Genomic DNA, 24608 nt, shown 5'->3' with positions numbered 1-24608 from the left:
CACAATCAAGTGAAATATGGAGCAGCTGTTTAAAAGCTGCTCCGAGTTTTACAGTGCAGGAGGCATCCCGCCTGCATTTTGAAGAGGGGAGAGAGATCCCCTTGCAGGCGGGTACAGTGAGTCACTGCATCCGACTGCCAAGGGATATCTGGGGAGGGTGGTCCATGGGACTGCATTTGTCCCCCCCCCAGAGGGCTGCCTTTTGGACCACCTTTTTGTGCCACACTTTCAGTGTGCCTCCTAAGGGCATGTTTGTCTCTACGCCCACATCAGTAATCCGAGGTGGGCACAGAGGCAAAGTCATTCCCTCATTTTCATGGGGCCATGCCCCCATGCAAATGAGGGAATGCCCTCTTTTGATAGCGCTGGCACAATATGTGCACCATAATTATCATTATTATAGAAGGGGCTGCACAAGCATCTGTGGCCCTTTCGGTAATACCATTGTGCCCCGGGGACACACAAAGCGGGCACAAGTTAACATATAGCTCTAGCAATCCCTGAACTGTGTTCCTAGAAATGTGCCTTGGGTACAGAGGAGAGAGAGAGAAAGACTGAGAGGGAAAGAGAGAGAAAGAGAGAGAGAGAGAGAGAGAAAGAGAGAGAGAGAGCAAGAGTATGTGGTGTGTGTGTTTAGTTGTGCCTTTTGCCTTAAACACATTTTCCCATCACTCAAGCCTTCAAAACGTGAGTAAGATTGGATGAGGATTGTGGAAATCATGAGTGCAGAGTGGACTGTGCCGATTGTGGCTTATTTTGAGATAGTGTATGCCTGGCAACGGGACGCAACTCCTTTTGCAGAATTCCCACCGCTATCTATTGTTTCAATATCAGGTCAGCTTGAAGGTGGTCAACAAACGTACTTTTGGGCATTTCTGTGGCGAATTGGGTAAGCGTAAGTAAGTACATTTTGTAATATAGGACACAATACATTTCTGACCACCAACATGTGTTTACCTATGATTGTAGTCAATGCTGTGAACGAGCCAGCCGCTATACACTGTAATGACTAGACAATACATAAATCTATTCTAATCGCACCAGCCACTGTCCAATATGACTCATCTCTTTACAATGAGAAGCAGAACCAAATACAATATTGGCAGACAACTTTGACTCTGATAAACGAGTATCTCTCTGAGCTGGAAAGGGTGCCCAGCTTCTGGAAGTGATACCTTACAAATGAAGGTAAGTGTATACAAATGTACATACCAAAACAGAGCATACAAAACTGTAGCTAGCAAGCATTAGAAACTTAAGGATTCGGCTCTCATCAACTTTTTCCCCTTTTACTCCTCTTTGGCTCCTCATTGAGCATTCATTAATATTACCTTTCTCCTTCGCCGAAGTGGTACGTTTTTCTGCCAGAAATCCCTACTCCCTGTTTCCCTTATTCAAACACACTTTTTCTCTTTTAAATTCTTTGGTTCTTCCTTCTGTTATTACTCGTACATCTTTTTTGAATACCCCTATTTGGTATAACTCACTTATCCTTTTAAAAAACAGACAAATTTTTGGGAAATCTTGGAGAGTGAGAGGCGTAATGTGGGTCAATCAACTCTTTGATGGTACTTCACCTTGTTCCTTTCCCCAATTTCAACTTTTATTTCATTTCACTCGGTCCTTTTTGCAGAAATTTACAACCCTCATGGCGATTATCCTTGATCGCTTCTACTCTCTCCCTGCTTCGTCCTCACTGATACCTCCCTCTCCTCTTCTTACTATTCTTGCAACTCTCCCTAAAGCATCTCTCATCTATAAATTTTTCTTATCTCCTAATCCTAACCGTGTCAAAACTAAGGTGGAGCTTTCCTGGGAAGCAGATTTTTGTTGTGCCTGGTCTGTTCCTCTTTGGGATAAGCTTTGGTCCAGATCTTTAAAAATTTCCCGTTCTGCTTCTCTTACTCAATCCTTATTTTATCTATATCATAGACTCTATCTCTCTCCTCTTTCTTTGTCTCGATTTTCACCCTCTTCTGATTCTAAATGTTGGACTTGTGGTGCTCCTAATGCTGACCTTTTTCATCTGCTCTTTCTATGCCCTGTCGTTTCTACCTTCTGGGGGAAGATTTGGTCATGCCTTTCTCGTATCTTCCCTCTTCCTGCTTCTTTCTCAAATTCTTTTCTCTTCTTGGGTAGTCTTACTGAATCTTTAAACTTATCCGTACACTTACATGGCCTCTTTGACCTGACGCTTGCTCTTGCTTTCCATCACATATCTTCTAACTGGAAATCTCTAACAAACATTTCCTTACAAGGCTGGTGGAACTCATTATGTCATTTTCATAGACTGGATGTTTCCTTTGCCTCCGCTTGCAAACCTGTTCGTAATGTTGATCTTTTTTGGTTACCCCTCACAACGTATCTTGATCGTCTGGCCTTGAAGAAACCTATACCTCTCCATGCAGAAAATGTTAAACCCCCTTGAATGACTTGAACTCTCTACGCCTTGTTATCTCTTTTAGGTTTATCTAAATTTTATTGTTTGTTTATGCTGGTTATTTTGTATTGCTGATTTATACTACTTGATTGTATGCCGTAATTATTTGATAATTTAGGATTTATATTATTATTTTTAGCCCTCCCCCCTTCTTTCGATTCCTATCTCTTTCCTTCTCTCTTTTCCTTTAAAATCCTCTTAAAATGCTATTTGGTTTTCTTGCATTGATGTTAGCAGTATTAAGATTTCTTATTGGACTTATGTATGATTTCTGTGTATGCTAATATCTTTATTTTTGTTATCAAGTTCTTCAATAAAGCTTTCAAACTAAAAAAAAAAAAAAAAAGAAACTTAAGGATTCTACAGCTAGGACTAATTCCACAACACTGCTTGTCAATGCACTTCTCAATTACTTGGAAAGGTGAAAATGAAAATCTGGTAAGACTTGAAGTTGATTTTGATCATTAACCCCTGCTGATGAGGCTGTATCAGGAGCCGGCATGTGCATTTGCACTCAGCGCTAACACCTGATGTGACTTGTGGGCCACGAGTTCAACCCTTGGCCACCTCTGCTTCTCATCTTCATGTGGTGATCATCTAAGTACAATAAAACTGGATAAGAGCAACGCCTGTTACTTAAAGCCCTTAGAAAAGAGAGAATTTCGGTGCTCCATATGAAACACCAGTGGTCGAAGAGGGCTAGGTGTGTGCCCCTACTTTTTAAATTTTAGAAAAACAGTTCCCCTACTTTTTGTGAAAAGACAACCGTTCTGGGACCGTTAATTCCAAGAGTTGAAATGCTTCCGCTAAAGTGTAAGGCAGGGAGTCCCACATGCCGTGAAACCAAGGGAGGGGCAGATAGCTAAACAAGTCTTCTTGCCAGGGGTGCCTGCTTCCCTTAAAGAAAGATAAATGCACGCAACTGGTCAGTCTGCAAATGTAAAAGGTGCTTGAAAGCGGGTATTGGCTTTAATTGATGGAATCACTTGAAGCTTCCTGATGACACACATTTATTCTTTTTGAGAGGTATTTTAAGGTAGCTACCAGCTAAGCTGTTAAGTGTATGCTTTTAAATGACAGTCACTATTAAAATTTGCAATACAGTCTGGCTATTACTAAAATCTATATTATGGAAGCATTTTTTTATCTTAAACCTTTTTGCGCATTTTGTAGAAGCCTATCTTATATTGTATACAATGCACGTTTAAAATAATGACTTACATGTTCACAGTGCCCTCCCTCACAGACTGGCTACTTCTATCCCAAAGCATACACAAGTCACTATTCTCCACTGCACCAACCAGGATTCAATTCTGTGGCTTTCTGGTGCAGTGCATTAACTAAAGGTCTTATAATGTACAGTAGTGCATTTGCCACAGATTAAAATAACTTACTTTTCATTTTCATTTAAGCCGGGCCCTATTTTATATGTAGTTACCTGAAGAACCAAAAAAAAGTTACAGAATATTTTGTTTTTTAGCTTTGCCTTTGAGCACTCTCCCACGCTCACTCACATCGCCTCCATTGCACGTAGCATCAAAGTTCCCACACTTTTGTAATACACTTCGACCACTGTTAAACACATATTATTATTATTTGCGGCGCCGGTGCACTCACGCTTTGGTGGCCTCGTTCTCTCCGTAGTGCCAGCCATCCCTGGCCTCGGGCACTAGCAGCAGGATGACGTCATTCTCCTGGAAGTTGAGAAGGGTGCTGTTCTCACCAGCAGCATGAGAGAAGATGGCTTGGACCCTCCGCCGTTCCACACGAGGGGGCAAAACTGAGAGAGGACTGATCCGTGGTAAGGTCTTGTTTTCAACTGTACAGGAAGAAAGAGACGGGGGGCGGTTAAAGTGCAAATTAATGTTTTACATGAGATTAGTACCTGCAGAGATTTAAGTGAGATGAAAAAAGGTGGAGGGGTGGAAGGGGTGTGGTCTATATAATTAGGGTGTGGCTTAACCATGTAAACTACATTTCTGTGATTCCTATAGTGTGCCACTACATTGGTATTTTGATTCTTCTCTGAGCTTTCTGTTATTGAATACAGATATATAACACAACAACTGACTTACTTCTACAACCAGCCAGGACTATTGACTTTGTCAGTGGTTGTTGGCTGTTTAAGATAAATGAGTAGCAACAATGACTTTGTTGTAAATAATTAACATTGAAAATGTTTCAGTTCTGAAATCCTTGAGACTGTGAATTAAATATTACTGAGGCCGTGGGAGTGGTATACAGAGTGTCTTGATCACTCATGTTATGTTCGCATGTTAGCCAATAAATCCCTTTTTCTCTCCACATCTCCTCCATGTGCGTATCTCACACCTCCTCTCTTTCCTCTTCAGCACCCTCTTTTCTCTCTCTCCTAAATGTATTCCCTTGCATCTCCTTCACGTCACCACCCCCAAAAATACAACGCACCCACTAACCTGTAACCACTTCATTTTCTTTTTCTTTTGCCTCGTCAATATTTTGACTTCTATGTACTTTCTTCACACACTTTTGCACAGAAGCACCATTGCAACTGCAAAATGAGACTATTGCTGTGTGCGTTCAGCAGAGAGGCCAAGGATTGGATAAACATTTATTCTGAAAACCTTTTCGACCCACTGATAGGCACTATTAGAAATACTCACTTCTTTCAGCCTCAACCTCAAACCTCTCAGTCATAGCCTGTTATGAGCACATGGGGCCAGATTAATGAAGATGTGATGGAGCAAAACACAGCAAGACAACTAGACCGTGCTGCGTCACACGGAGAGGGCAGGGGTGTACCATATCTCCTAAGATATGGCGCAATCCTGCTCTCTCCCTGAGCTGGCGCTCACAGTGCAGCCTTGCACCAACAGAGGCACCCTTGCACCAGGTTTATTACTGGTACTAAATCTGGGAATTCACCAAAGTCCATTGGTGGATGCATTGGAATACCCACGATCCACCTATGGAATGCCATCTCAGGCCAGTGTAACACAAGGCAGCGAGTTGCGCCTCGTTACTTCAGATTTACTATGCCACGCAGAGCTACGCAATGTAGCTCTGCCTGGCATAGTAACTGTAACTTAAGGCTTGCGTTGACCATGTGTCACCTTGCATGATGCGAGGGCAATGCAATACTTTCGTAAATCTGGCCCATGTAGCCTACTACAGTGCTTAATTTGAGCCTGTGGTTTCCTGTGCTCGGCACCGGCACTTAATTGCCGGAACCTGCACTTATGACAGCTGCCACATGGTGGCACAGTTTGTGTAATGTAACGATGAACAGTTGCTTGTTAATTTAATATACATTCAAAACAACTAATATCTCCCACCAAAGCCATTCTTAAAGCTTTGGCGGCCTCGAACAGTCTGAAATGCCACGCTTGTAGCAGTGTGATTGTTAGTAGTTGCGTTAGTACAGTGGCAATGTGCGGTGCGAACTGCGGTGGCCTCCCGACAAGGGACCCGACACGTTTTTTTTGTTGGTTTTTTACAAATTAAGCACTGGTCAACTATGCTTAGAGTATTCACTATACAGTATTAGTAGGCTACATGGCAAAAAATATAGAAACACATCATCCTGGAAATAGCTAACACTCTAAGGAAATGTAAGATTAAATAAAATAAAATAAAAAAAAATATATATATATATATATAAGCAGGAGCTAAATCGGTGGCATGAACTACCTTAACATTTTAATACATTAATTGTTCAGAAATCGATCAGTGTTTTTGACACTAAAGTTAAAGACATAATATAGGACCCAACAGGGACCCGTTTCAATGCCGTTTTTAAGTATTACCGGGTCTCAAAACCGACATAACCCTGCCAACTTAAAGCTCTGAGTACCTGTCTCAAACGTTCACTGAGACCTTTTGATCTCCAGCACTAATCTGCATCTTTTCTGTAGAAAAAAACAATTTGCACAGTCACTGGTTTGTTTGCGTTTCTCTACATCTTACAGAAGTTCCATAAACGTGCCACACGGTGGAGCTCTACAACTGTCTGATCGAAGAGGTCCATAAACGGCCTATTAGCTTTTCTTGGAAGAAAGGCGTCTTTAAATATTTCCTGGAATGCAGGGCTAAAGCGGAAAGCTTGAGGCGTGCTGGGATGCGGTTCCGCATTGTAGCAGCGTAGATGGAGCAAGACTCCTTAGCTATGTTTTTCATCAATATGCTGTTTTTTTTCTCGGCGTTGTGTCTGTTCTTTCAGCCCTCTGAACGGATTGATTGCACACCATGCTGCTGGCCAACCTGAATTACAGTACCGTGACATCATAAATGTGTCTCACAGGGCCCACCCCTTGTCATTGATACCAATGATCAGGAATGCTTAAACAAGCACCTCTGGAGAGCTCAAGGAAGGAGTGGCAGTGAGTGAGAGAAGAGGACAGAGGAGAATAGAGAAAACGACAAACATAGCAGAGAGAGAATGGAAGAGACAGACAGGCTAGATAGAGTGTGCCTCACTACTTGGGGATAAGGGGGTTATTTACGGATGCATAGGCCAGGCGCGCAACGCCCATTGGGCTCAAAGGGCTCCAGCCCCCGCCCCCCGTTGTGTGGCAGCCCAGGCTGAAACAGCTTCCTGCGCACACACTAAGGGTGGGCGGAATTTGCGAAATTCACTTTCGCAAACTATCGCAAAAATGTTAAAAATCTCTGCAAACACACGGAAAAATTGCGAAGACGCGGAAGTTTTTTTCTCGCCCGTTCGCGGTATTTTCTGCGTGATCGTGGCTCGCCAACTTACCTATGCGGTTGCTCACCGGCGCGAGATCTCAATCATCTCATACTCTCGCGGTGCATGATCGCGAGAAGAAAGACGTGATCGCGCGATGAATGACGTGATCGCGCGACAAATGACGTTAATGCGGGCGTGAACTGTTGCGAGACAGCGCAAATGGCTACCAACAATCCAACATCTTGTGGAGAACGCGACCGGATCGGGAAAACTTGTCGGCGAACGCAGGGTTTCAGGGAAAGCGATCGTGCGCACGCGAGAATGTATTTTTTTTACAGCGCGAGCAAGAAAAACATTTCCGGTAAGATGCGGATTGCGGAAATTTTGACATTTTCGCGCTCTCCGCGGAACGCGAAAATGTCAAATTATCGCAATTTCCGCGAGCGGAACGGAATTTTAGCCCAGGCCTAGCACACACACATCCGCACCCGAGTATTTCGCAGGTCTTTAAAAGACCATTTGATTGTTAATGAGGCTTTTTTGTGTTTTTCACGCCTTCTTGGAGCTCCTGCATCTCCACTCGGCCTATTGCTGGAAGAATTAGCCCCCCCCTCCTCCCCCGAAATGTGGCTCTAGTTGCGCCTCTGGCATAGGTATCCTAGCTTTATGGGTCAGTAAATGCTATGATATATGGGACATAAGGTGTTTGAACCTTAACATTCATCAGCATTATAATTTCATTACCTGCGGTTATAGTTATGAGATAAGACTAAAAGGCCCCTGAAATTCGAAGGCTGTGGTTGGAGCCGAAATCCATCATTTGCAGGATAGCCGTGAAAGCCATAACTCACGTGCCAAAAGAAACACTCATGACCTTACTGCAAATGTCGTAACTATTCTTACGGATGAGATTGCAAATGACATTACCCCTAAAATGATCTCAGAGATGACTATGAATAAATGCAGTGTTATTTAGTAGTTTGAGTATGTGTTGTTGTCTAGCGACGTTTTGCTTTTAGGTGTTGTCATCTTTTGGTATAAATATTCTGAGATCTAAGCGTTGATGGTTTTAACTTCATAAACATGACAAACCAGCATGACAAAAGCCGTATATTCAGAGGGCAAAAGACACACAATTGATAGACGGAATGCAGAACAAATCAAAATATTCACCCCCAGTCAAGAGATCTGGATGAAATCCATCATTCTTTTGCTCACCATGCCACCCCAGTTTAGACCTGGCCATATGCAAATCAGTCTTGACCCTGTGCCTCATGGGAACAGTCCAGCCCGAACTGCCAAGCCAGGTCCTCCCTGGACCGTAAACAAGCATCCTAGGACCGGTTTTGAGGTTTCACCCCTCTTTAGCCAAGATAGCTTGATTCCAGTGGCGCAGTGAGCCCGGGACCCACGTCTGGGCATACCCGGCGCACTTAGGGCAAGAAAGCAAAAGACACAATTGATGGACGGAATGCAGAACATGTATGACATTGTTCTGCATTCTGTCCATCAATTGTTGTTTTTGCATTTGTCAGTCCGAGTGGGACGGGTATGCCCAGACGTGGGTCCCGTGCTCTCTATGCCACTGGAGTCAACCTATCCTGGCTGATGAGGGCTGAAAGCCCGAAACCGGTCCTAGGATGCTTGTTTCCAGTCCAGGGAGGAACTGGCTTGGCAGTTCGGGCTGGACTGTTCCCAATGGGAGCGGGGTCAAGACTGATTGCATATGGCTGGGTCCAAACTGGAATGGCATGGTGAGCAAAAAAATGATGGATTTAGGCCCAGATCTCTGTACTGGGGTGAATGTATGACATTGTTCTGCATTCTGTCCATCAATTGTTGTTTTTGTATATTCAGAGGGGCATATATCCAGAGAGGCCATTCTATACTTTTTGTGAGGAAGGGGAGGGGCAGCATGACCCAATCCAGGCTTCACGAGTTATGACCCCTTAGTACTCCCAACAATGGTAAATAAATATCTTAACACACTCCGCACATCAGCATATACATTACATATACATATATATATATATGTATATATATATTCACAAAAAAAGGTTAAAGTGAAGTTATAGTTAGGAATTGTAATAATATCTTAATTTAAATGAAAAGGGTGAAGGGATGTAACAATTAGGTTGGAGTGCCAGTTAAAACATATTGTTTTAAATGAACAAACCACTGAAATTCAACAGTTATAGTCATCTCAATTAATTATAACTGGTGGCCCTCACTAAACATGCACAATGCTACCATTGATGATGTTGTGTCAAATGTTGCAGTGATGTTATTAATGATGTCATAGTACATGTCACAAGGGATGTAATATGAGAAGTAACAAGCAGCGCATGGCAAGGGCGCGAGTGTGCAGAGTAATCGTCTAAAAACAAACCCTTACAGTGAAATAGATGCAGATTGCTGTGCAAAATCCACACAAATACCCTGAGCATAGCAAAGTAGTGTGTGTCACATGTGCAGGTATGCCAATGGAATACAACACAGTATTCTCACATACACAGAAAAGATCAAGCCCTCTAGTGTGACAAACAGAAAAAACGCTGAAATGCCACATTGTTCTTCCCACGAAGTATGAAATGGCGCTGCACCATCCGCATGGGATTCCAAATCCATCAAGCATCATTGTGTGCTGAGACAGGTGTGTAAAATGAAGTGCACTACTGTGCAAGCCCATAACATGCAGTGCGAACGGCATCCTCAGTAAATTCAAGTCGGATGTGAACAATCTTTGAGTGTTGCAAATTCCAAAATTAGGAGCGTGCGCTGTATCAAATGAATAATAAACAACTCTTGTTACAACCTGGAAATAGCCCTCTGCACAGCACCTAAAGTACCCAATACCACATTGAGCTATACAAAATCTATAAACGCTGCTGTGCCATATGCACAACATACTATGCTGGGATGTTATGCACGTTGGAATGTAGTCGCATTACCTGCTGGGTCAGATAAACGCACACGTACCGCATCATGCAATGGTCTTAGTGCGGAATGGGAAAATAACAAATTGCTTAGCTGAAGGAGTTTTCAAGCAGGCAGGTTTTACAGGGGGGGGGGGGGGGGGGGAGTATTTAAATCTGAAATGATTCTTCCAGAGCTAAGTCTGACGACACACTGAAACGGTTCTTGTGCTGTGGGCAACCAATCTCTAGAGCTTCCTCAAAGAACGAGGACTATATTTATGGCAAAGTAAGGGAACACAGCACTGCACGTCAGCTTGCTGCGCTGCATTGCGTTACAGGGAAAGGGCAGGAATGTGCTGTATTTAAAAGAATACGATGCATTCCTGCCCTTGTCCCTGTGCTGGTGCCGTTTTGGCTGCCCAGCTCCAAAGCAGGCACCCTTGCACCATGGTGTAAGGATGCCTGCGTTGCAGACAGGATTGTTTTTGTACAGGAAGGGGCACCCTCCTGCATAAAAACAATCATGAGAGGCAAATTCCTCTTTCTATGTGTGCTGCACAATGCGGCACGCATAGAAGGAGGAAGTAACGAGGAGAAATAAAGCTATTTCTCCTCGTTACACCTCATCTGGGGACGCGTACCTTTTTGGCGCAACCCCAGATTTACAAGTTCTTGTAAATCTGGAGATAAGTCAAAATCCATGAGAGTTGCGTAGCAACATCCATGCAACATCCATGCAACGCCTATCCAGGGCAGATTAACGCAAAGCAGTGATTTGCACTGCATTGCGTCACTCCAGATGTTTGGAACCACTCAGAGCCATGCAAAGTGGCTTTGCGTGGCCTCAAATATCTGTCTTATGGTTTACGTCGCTCTTGCACTATGTTGCGTGGTGCAAGAGCGACGCAAAAGGCCTCATAAATAGGCCCCTATGTAAATAGAAACACTACAGCCCTGGAATGGACTAAAATGCTATACAGCAAAACAACAAGGCAGTGTTCAATGACGTGATGCTTACCCAGTGTTGCCAGTCGGTTCTCAGAGGCTGGTTTTCGAGGCATAGGAAGAGTGCAGGAGTAAACATCGCTGACCTTCAGCAATGGGGGTGTCAAAGAGGCGGGGAGAGCCGGCTGTGGAGGGCACTGTACAGCAGCTGGAGGTGGTGGCTCACTTGGAGCAGGTGGTCCCATGTCCTTGGATAACCGCGCCCGGTGATGCCCTCCATTGGGCAGAGGAGGCACTTCTTGGACAGACATTCTCTGAAAGAGGTCAGAAGAAAATAGCAGCTTGTTTACAAAACTGAATTATCTAGTCCATAACTGATTTTGAGTACATCTTGCCTAATGGTGTGGTTCTACGAGCACTGCCTCTCAGACACACCCATCAGGATGTCTGGTGAGGTCTCAGGCTCACCAGATGGAACTGACCAACGACGACTGATTATGCTGCAAACCGGTAAACAAAGCACATGTCAACCTAATGTAACTGAACAGAGCCATTCTGCTATGATGCCAGAGAGTGAGCGGAGAGGAAGACCCTTGCTGCTACACATTGGATCTACTAATTTAAAATCCCCCAAAAAGTATATTTTGATTAAAAACTAAAGGTAAAAAAGCTAAGGCACCAAAGTGCTGGCCGCTGAGGCTAGTGTCAGATCACCAGCTGACTGCCCTCTCAGTTCCAGACGCCAGCTTACAAAACCAGATGAAGATCTAGAAAAGCGTGAGTGTAAAGAGGCACATGTAACTTTACTTTCCAGAAGCTCTGCTCACTGAGAGAAGAGACATTCTTGTTGCCAGCTAGAGAAACAAGAAGACTGACAGCTAACCCTGAGGCCCTCATGCTAGTGCTTCTGTGACTGACACTCCAACGTCCACCGACCTCCGGTTCAGTGCAAGGATGCATGTTCTTATCAATTGATTGAACAGTCAATTGGGCAAACTAGTGTTCTAAACGCCATCACTGACACTGTGTCACCTAGGCATGGCAACCTAGCCCATGCGTGCAGAGCTCGACCGCCACAGTTAGCAACCAGCCCAGATGCTACCAAGCAACTATAACAAGCGGAACATTAAGCTACCCCCTTGGGGATCGCCAAAATATTACATAAAAATCCATCTCAGCTGATCTCTCATCCGACCAATGCCATATGTTTTACAAAGAACTGTGCCAATCAGATGAGTGGCTTTAAGCTATCATTTGCCTGTAGAAAAAAAAACTGAAATTCTCCTGAAATACTGGTTCCTGGCTAGAGATCTGATTCCCCCCTCGTCACATCCATCATCAACCAGTTACTGACTCGGCCCTTGGTTCAGTTTCTACAGGTGCCTAGTAAGGAAGGTGCCCACTACCTACAGCTATTATCCTAATATTCACCAGCCAGGGGTGTGGGCAGGCAGCACTGGGCTCTTGAATTGTAATTGTGTTTGTCTTGTATCCCTGTGCAGAGCTATGTAGTGCCGTCCCTCATCAGCCGAAGCCGTCTCATCACTTCATTATAGGTCACAACATTGTAATTGACTTTGAAGTTGTCACTGTTCACAGTGCATCAGTGCAGTGTTCTTTCAAACAGGAGTGACTTACATGATTGAGTGATAGCCCACCACCACCAAGGAGAGGTGCCAGCTCTGGGGGGACCTCCAGTGGTTTGGTGCTGGGCACCGGCTCCGAGATAACAGGCACCACCGAGGAGTTGTTTGCAGTTTGCTTTACCAGTACCAAGGCTCGCTCTGGTAGCTTGGTTGGCTGTGTACACGACTGCTGCCACACTGGTAGCTTGGCACTCAGGAGCTCCTTCACCTGGGAGGTAGAAAAAAGTCAGTAAGACCAACGCAGGCAGGCCGCAGCGGAAAGAGTCGCTGGGAGTAAGGGAGTTGTTGACAGCGAGGGGTACAGGGAAAATTGAAGGCAAACTCATGCAAACATTGCAATGGTGTAACGGCTGCCATAACAATATGTACTATTAACTTATCACAGTCAGTCTAGTCAATAGGTAGTCTTGCCTTGATATCACAGAATAACATGTTATGCTATGTTACTGGGTATTTGTGTAGCGCAGCATTTGTCAATTACATGGCCTCTTGGAGCTTTGTGCAGGCATCAGTCTGCGGCCGTAATACATTCTGCGGAGGTTCTACTTTCTCAATTCCTCTGTTCCCTGGTTCCCCCAGACAAGCAGATCAGACACAGTGATAGAAAGAGAATCAGGCAGGTGTGCACCTATCTAGCAATAGCTCAGCAGAGGAGTCCCTCTGCTATTAGTGGCAGGTGGGCCTGTGTTCTGTTAGTGATAGGTGGGCCTGTGTGCTGTTAGTGACAGGTGAGGCTGTGTGCTGTTAGTGACAGGCGAGCCTCTATCATGTTAGTGACAGGTGAACCTGTGTGCTGTTCGTGGCAGGTAAGCCTGTGTTCTATTAACAGAAGGTGGTCCTGTGTGCTGTTAGTGACAAGTGGGTCTGTGTGCTGTTAGCAGCATGTGGGCCTGTGTGCTGTTAGCGATAGGTGGGCGTGTGTGCTGTTAGTGGCAGGTGGGCCTGTGTGCTGTTAGCGGAAGGTGGTCCTGTGTGCTGTTAGTGGCAGGTGGGCATGTGTGCTGTTAGTGGCAGGTGGGCATGCGTGCTGTTAGTGATAGGTGGGCCTGTGTGCTGTTAGTGACAGGTGAACCCATGTGATGTTAGTGGCAGGTGAGCCGGTGACATGTTAGTGACAGGTGCACCTGTCTGCTGTTAGTGGCAGGTGGTCCTGTCTGCTATTCGTGATAGGTGGGCCTGTGTACTGTTAGTGGCAGGTAAGCCTGTGTGCTGTTAGTGACAGGTGCACCTGTCTGCTGTTAGTGGCGGGTGGTCCTGTCTGCTATTCGTGATAGGTGGGCCTGTGTACTGTTAGTGACAGGTGGGTCTGTGTGCTGCTAGCAGATGGTGGGCCTATGTGCTGTTAGTGAGAGGTGAACCTGTGTGCTGTTAGTGGCAGGAGGGCCGGTGTGCTGTTAGTGGCAGGTGGGCCGGTGTGCTGTTAGTGACAGGTGGGCCTGTGTGCTGTAGAGGCAGGTTGGCCTGTGTGCTGTTAGTGGGATGTGGGCCTGTGTGCTGTTAGTGACAGGTGAGCCTGTGTGCTGTTAGCAGCAGGTGGGCCTGTGTGCTGTTTGTGGCAGGTGAGCCTTTGTGCTGTTAGTGACAGGTGGGCCTGTGTGCTGTTAGCGACAGGTGGGTCTGTGTGCTGTTAGCGACAAGTGAGCCTATCACATGTTAGTGACAGGTCGGCCTGTGTGCTGGTAGTGACGGGTGGTCCTGGGTGCTGTTAGTGACAGGTGAGCCTGTGTGCTGTTAGTGGCAGGTGGGCCGGTGTGCTGTTAGTGACAGGTTGACCTGTGTGCTGTTAGTGATAGGTGGGCCTGTGTGCTAGTGCAGCTGTCTCTGGACAAGCGACTGTCTACTCTGGAAGAGGTGTGGCGCAGGGGCCAGGGTGCCTGCCTCGGGACCATGGGGTTTACGGTTCAAACCCCGGCGCCGGCGACAGGTTAGCCAAGCACCATGTGACACTGGGCAATAGCTCTCTTAATCTTCCCGAGGGCCCCCAGCGCCGTGACACCTCTCCGGAGGTAGCTGTGCACTTTACAAATGTTGGTATTTCATTTATTTCATTTCATTACTTTGTGCAGCTGTGGTCTCAGACCTCTGCTCAGGGGACTGCATGGAAAAAACAGATGTGCTGCTCCCTTTCACAATCACTTGCAAGCACAATAAGATATGTTTGCTCAGCGGTGTTTCCCTAGTGTAATCATAGAAACTCGATCCCAGCCCTCAAACGGGAAGTATAAAAACAACAATATTCGAGATGCATTACACCTCTCTGACGTCTATGCTCCTGTGCCACTGCCCCTGATGCCCTTTTGATAGCTGTGCTTCTTATGCTGCTCCTTCTCGCTGATCTATACAGTAACTGCTTGCTCTCCTTATAATAGTCAAGATTTTATCCTCGCTTTCACCCCGAAGGCACTCTCTCAGTGTGGCTTTACCCAAAGATCCCTTAAGCGACAGGGACCACTATGGCAATGTGTGCTTTTTCAGACCAAAAAACTGTTTTTCTTTTAGCTAATGTTTTTCTTTTAGATTTATTAGGGCTCAGTATCTCCCCCAACAATAAAGTTTTGCCAAACCCACTACAATACCTGGACTGAAAAACCCAAAAGGTGGTCAATGCCAAATCTTTTGAATTTGCCAACGCTTGTTTTCTTTGATTTTCTTTCTTCTTAAATGCTGTTGTATTGGCTCAGCAGCTCATCCCTCTTCCCGCTCTATCTGCATTATATTTCTTTCCTGCACAATCTTGCCACCCTCTTCTACTCCATCAAATTCTCTAGTACCTGGGCACACTAGCCTTCTGAATTTCACACTTCAAGGGAACACACCCTAAGCATTGGGGGGCATTTTATCAAGGACGGCGTTAAAATTATCGCCGCTTTAGCGGCAGAAAACTGCCGCTGAAGTGGCGATAATGGGCTTGATAATATGCCGCAGAGAATTCCAATAGAAGCCCAGGTTCACACCAGAACATGGGCTTCTATAGCGATAATTTTAACGCCGTGCCTGATAATATGCCCCTAGATTTGTAAATTTATATGAACGTTTTTAAACAAAATTCACTTGGCTTGTCTAAACACAAGTTAAGATCTACATCGGAGGGCCCAGAAACACGAGTGCACCAGACGTCACTTCCTTTTGTCAGTAATCTCAGCTTCCCGCAGCCGTAGCCTGCATGTTTATTTTGTGTCCAAGCCGACTGACTTCAAAGCCAGCATCCTTGATGAAGAACGGACGTTAAACTTTGTCGACTGCACCAAATCATGGATTCTGAAGAGACGTTGTTGCTGTGAGGTCTGTCTATCTCTCCTCCAGGGTCAGGCCGGGGAAACAACATAAGGCTGGCACCAAAATAAAAGTGTCCCCTAATTTGCCAATCATGTAGCGACTCTGTAAATCGGGCAGTTTTGAACGTGTAAAAGCACGCGGTGTAAGTGTTTCTTATAAGGTATGGGAGGCTGCATGCATTTGTGCGTGCAGCAGGCAATGCTTGTGGTGATATCAGGTATATGAACAGTAACAACCGGCCCAGCAAACCATAACGCCGATCTGTCAGGCCAGCCCTGTCGGCAGTTCAACCCTGCTTTCCTCGGTATAAACAGAACGAATGATTTTTAGCGGGGGCGCCTACAAGCTTGAAAGGCATGTGATGCTTCGATGCTAACGGCCCCGTCGGTTTACAGAGCCCTTTCTGCACACATGCACGCTGCATCGGCACATGAAACCACCAGTAAGTCGTGGCATTGTTTGTTCAGAAAGTGCCTTCTGCACACAACACCACACCCTGGCTCGCTAAGAGGTGCCTACTCTGGCAGGCCTCTCTGGAAGGCGCTTCACTGGCACGGTCCCACCCTCACCGACAGCATGAAACAGCACAGTGTTAAAGCCTCGGCCATATGTCTTCTGCTCTTAACTTAATCCCTGGCTGCATATGTGTTAACCCTGTTTGTAACCTTTAAAAAAATTAAAGACATTTTTTTAAAAAATGAAAGAGGGCTGACACTGGCGCGAGGAGGCAGTTGCAGAAGGCAAGCCCCGCTCTCAGGGGCTCTCATTGGCTGCACGGGTTGCTGAATGCAGTCTTTTTTGGCAGCAAGGGAAAGGCAGCCAGCACGACTTGGTAATTCACTGCGTATGAACAGAGCGGGCCTATGAAAAGCAGCAGGATGGGAACTGCCTCAAGAGCAGAAGGAAGGTGTCTACATTGGTAGAGTTGGCAAGTATGGAGTTGGAGGAATGCATATGGCTCACGCCCCCAAGGGATGGGGCATCAGGGTTTGAGAAACAGGTCGCCATGGGTTGTTAAGAGGCGGGCCCTGGCACTCTGCGATCCCAGGGCAGCGAGCGTAGGTGGCAAGAGCTCTCGCTCGGATCCGAGGTTACTGGAGTCACTGCTCCTGGGAGTTCACCGCTGCCTAGATCCGGCCAGGGTTGTGCATGCGTTAGTGAAGTGTTAGAGTGTGCAGGGGGCAGAACTCTGCCCTTTTCATTTCAGAGTTTCTGTGAGAAGGAGATTCCAGCAGCATTTAGCCAGTCTCCAGTGCCTGGGCCACAAACACGCTCATGCATGCAGACACATGATCTGCTCCCAGTTTAATGGGCTTAATGGGGTCTTACTTTCAGGGATGCCATCAACGCCCCCCCAGATCCCCCTCAACTTCAGTGGTGTGATCGGGGGTGTTACTGGACAAATCTGTGTAATGCAAAGCAAAAAACTGCCGATGGAGGAATAATGGATGGATGAGGACAGAAATGAAGAATGGAAAGAAGGAAGAATAGAAAGATGGCACCCTACTGAGCTAGTATCGGGCTCACGAGCATCCCTCGCTTGCTCAGTACTATTTTGGATAAGGTTCAGACTGAGGCGTGTTTTATTTATCTGGCTACACCCTTCTTTACCGTAGTAATGCGGCAGATTAACAAGGCAATGTTACTCTTGCAGTAAAACTCCCAGGAAAGCATGGGGACCGTTTCATTCACATAAGACTTTCTTTGCTGTGGCTGTTTGAAGTGTGCTCCAGTGATGCACAGTTTCACTTTGGTCCTACAGAACACTATCCCAACAAGCATTGGCATAGCCAATAGGTCTCGCCTTTGGGACCTTTTAAGTATCTAGTTATGCAGCACAATATCCTTACTGCAACATCATCAACTGTTGCATGGCTAAACACTTATAAGGTCCCAAAGGCGAGACCTATTGGCTATGCCAATGCTTGTTTTAAAGGGAGCCTCGAAACGGGTCGCGATCGGGCTCTGTTTTGTGCCCTGACACAGGCGGTCCATTTTTTCCCGGACTACAGCACATCGATTTGCACCTGCTCACACTGCTCCCTTCTCACTAGTGGACACGTTACGGCATGACGTCATGCCAGGTGAGCGTTGTAGTGGAAGGGAAATGCTTTAAAGAGAGTCATTTTCTCTCTGGATTTCCCCTCTCTTTTTGAAACGCAGGGGCAGCAACATTGTCGTGGTGTCACCAGGGCTTTAAGTGGATGCTTTTTCAAGATTATATACAAGCCATAGTTGCTGCTTATTTATCTTATGCAACTAACAACCATTGACAAAGCCAATAGTCCTGACTTCTTGTTGTTATGATGTTACTTGTATCATATATCTGGATGCAATGACAGAAACAGCAAAATACAAGTCGAGTGGCACACTATTTTAAGCATAGATGTTTAGCTTATGTTGTCTTAAGCCATGCCCCCAATTACATTGGTCACACCCCTTTGAGAGACCCCCCAGTTTTTTCATCCCACTTAAAGCCCTGCACCCACCACTTGCACGGGGGAGGGCGCCATTTACAGCAACCCCCCCCCACTTACCCCTAGCATCCACGCAGGACACGTCCTTCCAGGAGTCCTTCTAAAGGGATATCCTCCAAGCAGTCACTGGAGGCCTGGGCCCGATAACCTCCAAGCAGACACGGAAGCTGGGTCGGCAGGTTGGTTACCCCCCAATTCCCGAACGTCCTCAAGGGAGCTCTCAAGCAGACACTAGGGCCTGGGCTCCATAAACCCGCAGTCATTGGTGGCCTGTCCTCCAAAGGAGGGCCCGTTGGCCCCACCCATCCTTTTAGCTCATTTCAACTCTTTATGGGTCCTTTTATGAATTTCTGCAGATTTCGATTTGGTTATATACTTTTGGTATTCATGTGCTTACGCTAGAAGATTTAAGTCTTGAATATACATGTCTTACCTTTTGTTATATTCATTTTTTGTCAATGTTTGAAAACAAGATTATGGTATTCAAACTTGTTTTTTTTTTGCTCTTTGGTCTCCTTTTCCCTTTCTTTTTCTTCTCCATCTTTTACTTTATTTCCTTATGTTTTTCTTATTCCCATTGCATACTTTACTAATGATAGCTTTCTGTTTTTTGATTGATCTGTGACAGTTATTTAATCATTCTGTACTTTTGGAAACATTTTAATAAATAATTGTGAAACAAAATTGGACATACATACATACACACATACATACATAAATAAATACGGAATATACTTATTGTAAAAGACAGGTCAGAGGAGGTCAGGGAGGAGCGGGGATATCAAACAGACTTAATAAGAGACTGCCTGCACCCGTCGCACAGCGTCGCCAGGACATGCGATTGAAGGGGATGTCACAGGTATCGCAACACTTTCATCTATCGTGCAACACGATACGGGTTGGCACCCCTCTGCTTTTACAACACGCACAAGTTGAAATGGAACACCCGCACGGCCCAATAAGTGCTAAAGTGTCCGCATAGTTCACCCTCCACCCCCTTCACGTCCCCCTTCCACCCTGGTGCTTGGATTCGCGTGTATGTGATATCTTCGCAAGGAGCGGAAACAGCCTCAGTGAAGGAGGGGGGCCGTCTATGTCGCCCCCACCTCCTCCTCAGTGACTAAAGAACCCGAACAGAAAGCACCCCCTACAGAGACCTCCCAAGCAGGTGGGGCTAGGCGCCAAGAAGCCCTCTTCCCCGGACCCATCGCAGCACTTGCAGATTTTCACGCCTAAACTATTGTCTGTAAATATCTAAGAATGAAGCTTGACTGAATAGGTACAAACCCACACCAAGAAACTGGCCAAAGGAGCGGTTGTCCAACTCAAACTTCTAAAAAAAAATGCAACACTTCCAACACCAAATATCCGAAAAGTGCCACCCAATCCTGTGTTTTCTAGTGCCTCGACCCTGACCATTAGATTGATCAAGCACGATGCGGTCCCGAAAGTGAAAGAGGATCTCTTGTCTTTATGGGGCCATGTGTTTAAACACATGGCCCCATCAAGATAAGAATCCTTTTACGACGCAAGGAAGGCAGAAGAGCCCGTCCAAATGGGACGGCTCAAAAAGCCAAATCTAAACGTCACGAACAGCTCTTTTCCAATGGCTGGCCACCGTTTAGCATAAACGGTGATGCCGGCCAATGGAAAAGAGGGGCGGGGCTTAATGCCCTTTACAGAAAATACCCCAAATCATTAAATCTCACCAGCGAGACTGCGCATGTGCACAGCCCACGCCAGGCGAGACCTAAAAAGGGTACCATAAGAGGGGTTGAACACCTGACGCATGAGCTCAGCTTACCTTGCTGTGGTACCCACTGAAATGTTTTGACACTGCGCACTGCCGGTCAACCAGGAAAGAGTAGCGTCTGCGTTCTTCCGTTAGTGCAGCCTTGTATCCATCTGCCACAAACTGGTCGAGCTCACACTGCTTAGTGCTCATGATCTCCACATACTAAAAACAAAGAACACAGCCTCATATAAGACCACTAGGAATACAAGGGAGCGGCAGCAGGACAAGCACTGTGATCAAGACACCCAACTAATGATGAAGCCTACCTCTTGAAGTACTGTTACGGTAACATAAAGGGTGAGGGAGAACAGCGACCAAATTACAGCGGCAAGATAGACTCTATGTACTCTGGTTCCAAGGAAGTGCATTTACGAATTCCTCTTGTAGTATTTGAATTATGAACTAATATCTATATGAGTCTGTGACATTTTCGGATCCATTTGCAAACATACTATGGCACTGTTTATGAGTTTGGCAGTCCGTGGGCTACTGCCGCACCGGCAGTCCGACCGCTATATTACAACTTTGGCAGTCAGACTGCCGGGGATCTGCCATCCCTCGGCGGTGGCATGGGGCAGCAATATGCTTGCGGTGCCACTGTGGCACAGCCAAGCATATTACGACTTTCCAGACCTGCACACTTTTTATGGCGGTGAGCCTGCCATGAAAAGTGTGGCAGTCAGGATAGTGAGGGGGCCCTACTGGAACCCCAGTTGCCCCGGGGATGAAGGCAGCTGAGAACATGCTGTGCCCCTCTGTGTTCATGCACCCCTGATCCTGCACGGCATGAACTGCACAGTCCATACTGTGCAGGAATGAGCTTTGGTGCTCCCTCTGCGATGCAGTTCTAAGGCTCACGTATGGGCCTTAGAACTGCACCACCCGCCAGATCCCGAGGGAACTCGCAATCTGGCAGGCAAGAGATGATAGCTGTATCTGTTTGAACTTTATTAACCGATCAATAAATGCGGATATTTTGGGGTCCTTCGATCAGCTGCCCAGTGTAGGCCTCACAAGACAGCAGACAACGCCTTTAGCACTCAAATCAAAACAAGCTTTATTCGGTTAGTTAAAAATACAACCATAAAAGCAACATAAAACAAGAAAGACTTTTTTCACCTTTCATCGCGAGAGAATACAATAAAGTGCATTTAAATTCCAGCAGCACATCCATTAATTTAATTTCACCTAAAGTGCTTTGTGCAGAATATACAGTCAAGAACAAATCCTTAATTTGCAATGTGCAGGACAAGACATTTCTCCCTTTTGTTACAATAAGAAGAAAACAGTAAAGTGCATTTAGGATTCTAGCTGCACATCCATTCATTTTCATTTCCCTTAAAATGTGTGGTGTCTAGTATACAATTAAGGACAGATCATCAATTTACAATATGCAAGACAACGGCATTTACCCCTTTTGTCACAATAAAGAACAGCAATGTGCATTTAGGGTTCTAGCATCGACACCATCAAAAACATTCTACCTAATGTACCATGTACAAAGTATATCATGGGGAACAAGACTCGTGTCCTGTCCATCAGTTTTTAGTATAGGGGCCTAACTTCTTCATATATCAGAGCCTCGAGGTGTGAATTATTTTTTCTTATTGTAATTGCCTTCTGGATGTCGACCGCCACTGCATTACAGACTAGACTTTGCTAGGTTACAAATATATTCAAAGGCACTCATTTCCACTGACTGAGGATACCACTGCTGCATCTGGGCGAAGGGCGGGAGGGCTGAGCTGTTTTTCATTCTCTACAAGATATTACCGCTCTGCTCCCTCGCTACCACTCTTCCTCGGCGCCCAGACCCTTTCTCCCCTCCCCACGGGGGCCTCGACAAGGGGGCTCTGATGCAGAAGTAACGGTTGCTGCAGTAACTGTGTTTACAGTGATAATGGCCCGGCCTTCTCTCAGCCACCAGTGACAAATCACCCTCTTGCAGGGATCCGCCTGCAGAAGGGTCCTCCCTGCGCTTTTTTCATAGGAGAAAAGTTGGAGTAAAAGATAATGCATATAATTGTTATAAAAAGAAATGCACGTGAGGCCCTGTATTTTAATTTCAGATATCCGTCTCTGAAAGCCGTAGATGTATAAAACACGATGTTGATGCGTGGATACCCCTAGTGACCAGTGCATTAAAAGGGCCGGTACTGCCCGGTACGGAGTACCAGCACTTTTTTATTTTGAAGGGAGAGTACCTGCACTTCTCAAGAGTGGACGTAATACTTTTAATTGTAGAGTAGCGACACTACTCAGAAATAAGCAGGGCACTCTGTTACAGAGTAACTGCACTTCTATTTTTCCATTTCAAGCCCTGCTAGTGACTATAATGCCACACATGGATAGAGAAACCTTTTTTATTAGAAATCATAAACAGTTCCCACCTACAAATTTTCGACCAGTGGTAACAAAATCAAGAAAAATGAATATTCCTAAAGCAAGCAACCATAACACTTAAGCCATCATTACGAGTGGGCTATTCCTCCCCGGGAAAAGGGGGGTTTGGGTGATACTGCCATAGGCCAATGTAAGTAGCCTGGTATTGCCAGGCCTGGCATAACCACGCCAGTAAAAATCAGACCCAGTAATCGCATAGCCACAGCATGCATATATTCACCTGGTGAAAATGCCATAGGCACACGGAATGTAGACAGGGGTGGTGCCGTGACCCCTCCCAACCCCTGCAGCACCCCAGGAGGACCATATAATGGTCTCACCACATTCAGAGCTCTGAGCCAGAGTCCAGCAGTCCCAGACTACCCTCCTCCCAAGCAGATGTGAGGATGTGGCGTAGCGGTCAGAGCTGCTGACTTTGGAACTGGGGAACTAGGTTTGAGTTTCAGCGTTGGCTCAACATCCTGTGCAAATCACTTAATCTCCCAGTAACTACCAAAAAATGAATGTGTCCTTGTGTAACATAACTGGTGCTATATAAAAACTGCAAAAAAATTACAAAAGCCAAGCATTTGCAATGCAATAGTCCTCACATTTGTGTGAGTTACAGCTATTGGCATTGTAAATGACAATGTCTTTCACCTAAGTATTTTGGTTTGGAGTGTAGTGGATGTATGTGGTGTGGAGTGGAATTATGTGGTTTGTATTGGAATTGATAGTTGTGGAATTATGTGGGGTGGAATTGTGTGGCGTGGAGTATGTTTGTGTACATGGACATCAGTTCACCAAAATGCTAGGGGTAGCAGAAGTGATATCATATAAGCTTTGACATTAATTATGTCAAAGGAAGTGACATCATATGACCTTTGAACCTGCATTGTCCAAAGAAGTGATGTCACATAACCTTAATCTTGTTGACATCACAATAATTAACATTGCCGAAGTTACATAATTGCATAATTAATATTATATATTCTTCTAGGAGAGAACAAAGGGTGTGGTGTTCTCTTCCCTGAGAATATTTTTAAAGAAATGGGCTTTACTAGCGCATATTAATGCCCAATTTTCACATAAATTTGCTAAAAAGCTATAGGCTCTAAAAACAATTCACTAAATATTCAAGTCCTTTCCTGGAATGGAATGGAATGACATTTATAGAGCGCGATGGCTACCCGTAGGCCTCCCAGCGCTGTGAACAGACAGGCAAGGGACAGTAGACAAAGAAGGAAACTAAAACAGCCAAGTTTTTAGTAGCCTGCAGAAAGATAGAAGGTTAGATTCTTTCCGTAGTTGAAGCGGAAGAGCATTCCAACCAGTGGCACCATTATATGAAAAGGGTCGGCCACCACATCTGGCCCTACTTATTCTGGGTTGAAGGGCAAGAAAAGATCCAGATGACCGAAGGTCTCTCTTCGGATGATAAGGGGTAATCAACGACTGAAGAATGGGAAGGCCATTCTTCCAGAAAGCTTTGTGGACCAAACACATAGCTTTAAACTGGATCCTTTCTCTGATAGGCAGCCAATGCAAACTCTTTAATGCCTGTTTGGCAGAATGCCAACGGGGAATTTGAAGAAGTCTATGGGCAGCACAATTCTGAATAACTTGGAGCTTATTAATGGTATACTGCGGGGCTCCCAGATATAAAGCATTTCCATAATCCAGGCGAGAGAGGATCAGGGCTTGTACCATGATCCTTCTAGCGTGGAAAGGGTGTGCCAAGCTACTGAAATCTGAAAGTCCTCATGAGTTCACTCAGTTTTGTTTTTAAAATGTCCTCTGGGTGCCCCCATAAGTCAAAAATAACCTCCATTGTTAGGACCAGCATTTTGCCATGGTGGCCCCTTTTGCTCAAACACTACATACAAAATGCCAGTGCCAGAATTGTCCAAATACTGCTTCTCTTTCACTATGGCGGTCCCTTATTTCAAAGGTAATGTCTTATATGTCAAGGACCACATTTTGTCATGGATGGCCCCATGACCTTACCACACGTTTCTTTGATTATGCCAAGAATTTCCTCCAATGTGCAATCACAAGCA

General features: G+C 45.5%; 1 protein-coding gene across 4 annotated transcripts in view; it reads right to left on the bottom strand.

The window, feature by feature from the left end:
- LOC146809607 (BAR/IMD domain-containing adapter protein 2-like) overlaps nucleotides 1-24608 on the bottom strand; it is a 331432-nt gene that overhangs the window by 38888 nt on the left and 267936 nt on the right. For all 4 annotated transcript variants that reach the window (XR_014966465.1, XM_085616451.1, XM_085616452.1 and 1 more), the window contains 4 exons: nucleotides 20176-20328; nucleotides 12611-12826; nucleotides 11046-11286; nucleotides 4058-4259 (listed from right to left, as the gene is read on the bottom strand). Coding sequence is in view for 3 of the 4 variants with exons in the window: in XM_085616451.1 (XP_085472577.1) it covers nucleotides 4058-4259; nucleotides 11046-11286; nucleotides 12611-12826; nucleotides 20176-20328 (812 nt within the window). In the remaining variant the exon portion in view is untranslated. The remainder of the gene's footprint in view (nucleotides 1-4057; nucleotides 4260-11045; nucleotides 11287-12610; nucleotides 12827-20175; nucleotides 20329-24608) is intronic.

The sequence above is a fragment of the Triturus cristatus genome, chromosome 7 (assembly GCF_964204655.1).
Source record: "Triturus cristatus chromosome 7, aTriCri1.1, whole genome shotgun sequence".
Lineage (NCBI taxonomy): Eukaryota > Metazoa > Chordata > Amphibia > Caudata > Salamandridae > Triturus > Triturus cristatus.
The sequence above is the reverse complement of the archived record's forward strand: the minus strand, read 5'-3'. Positions and strand labels throughout refer to the sequence as shown.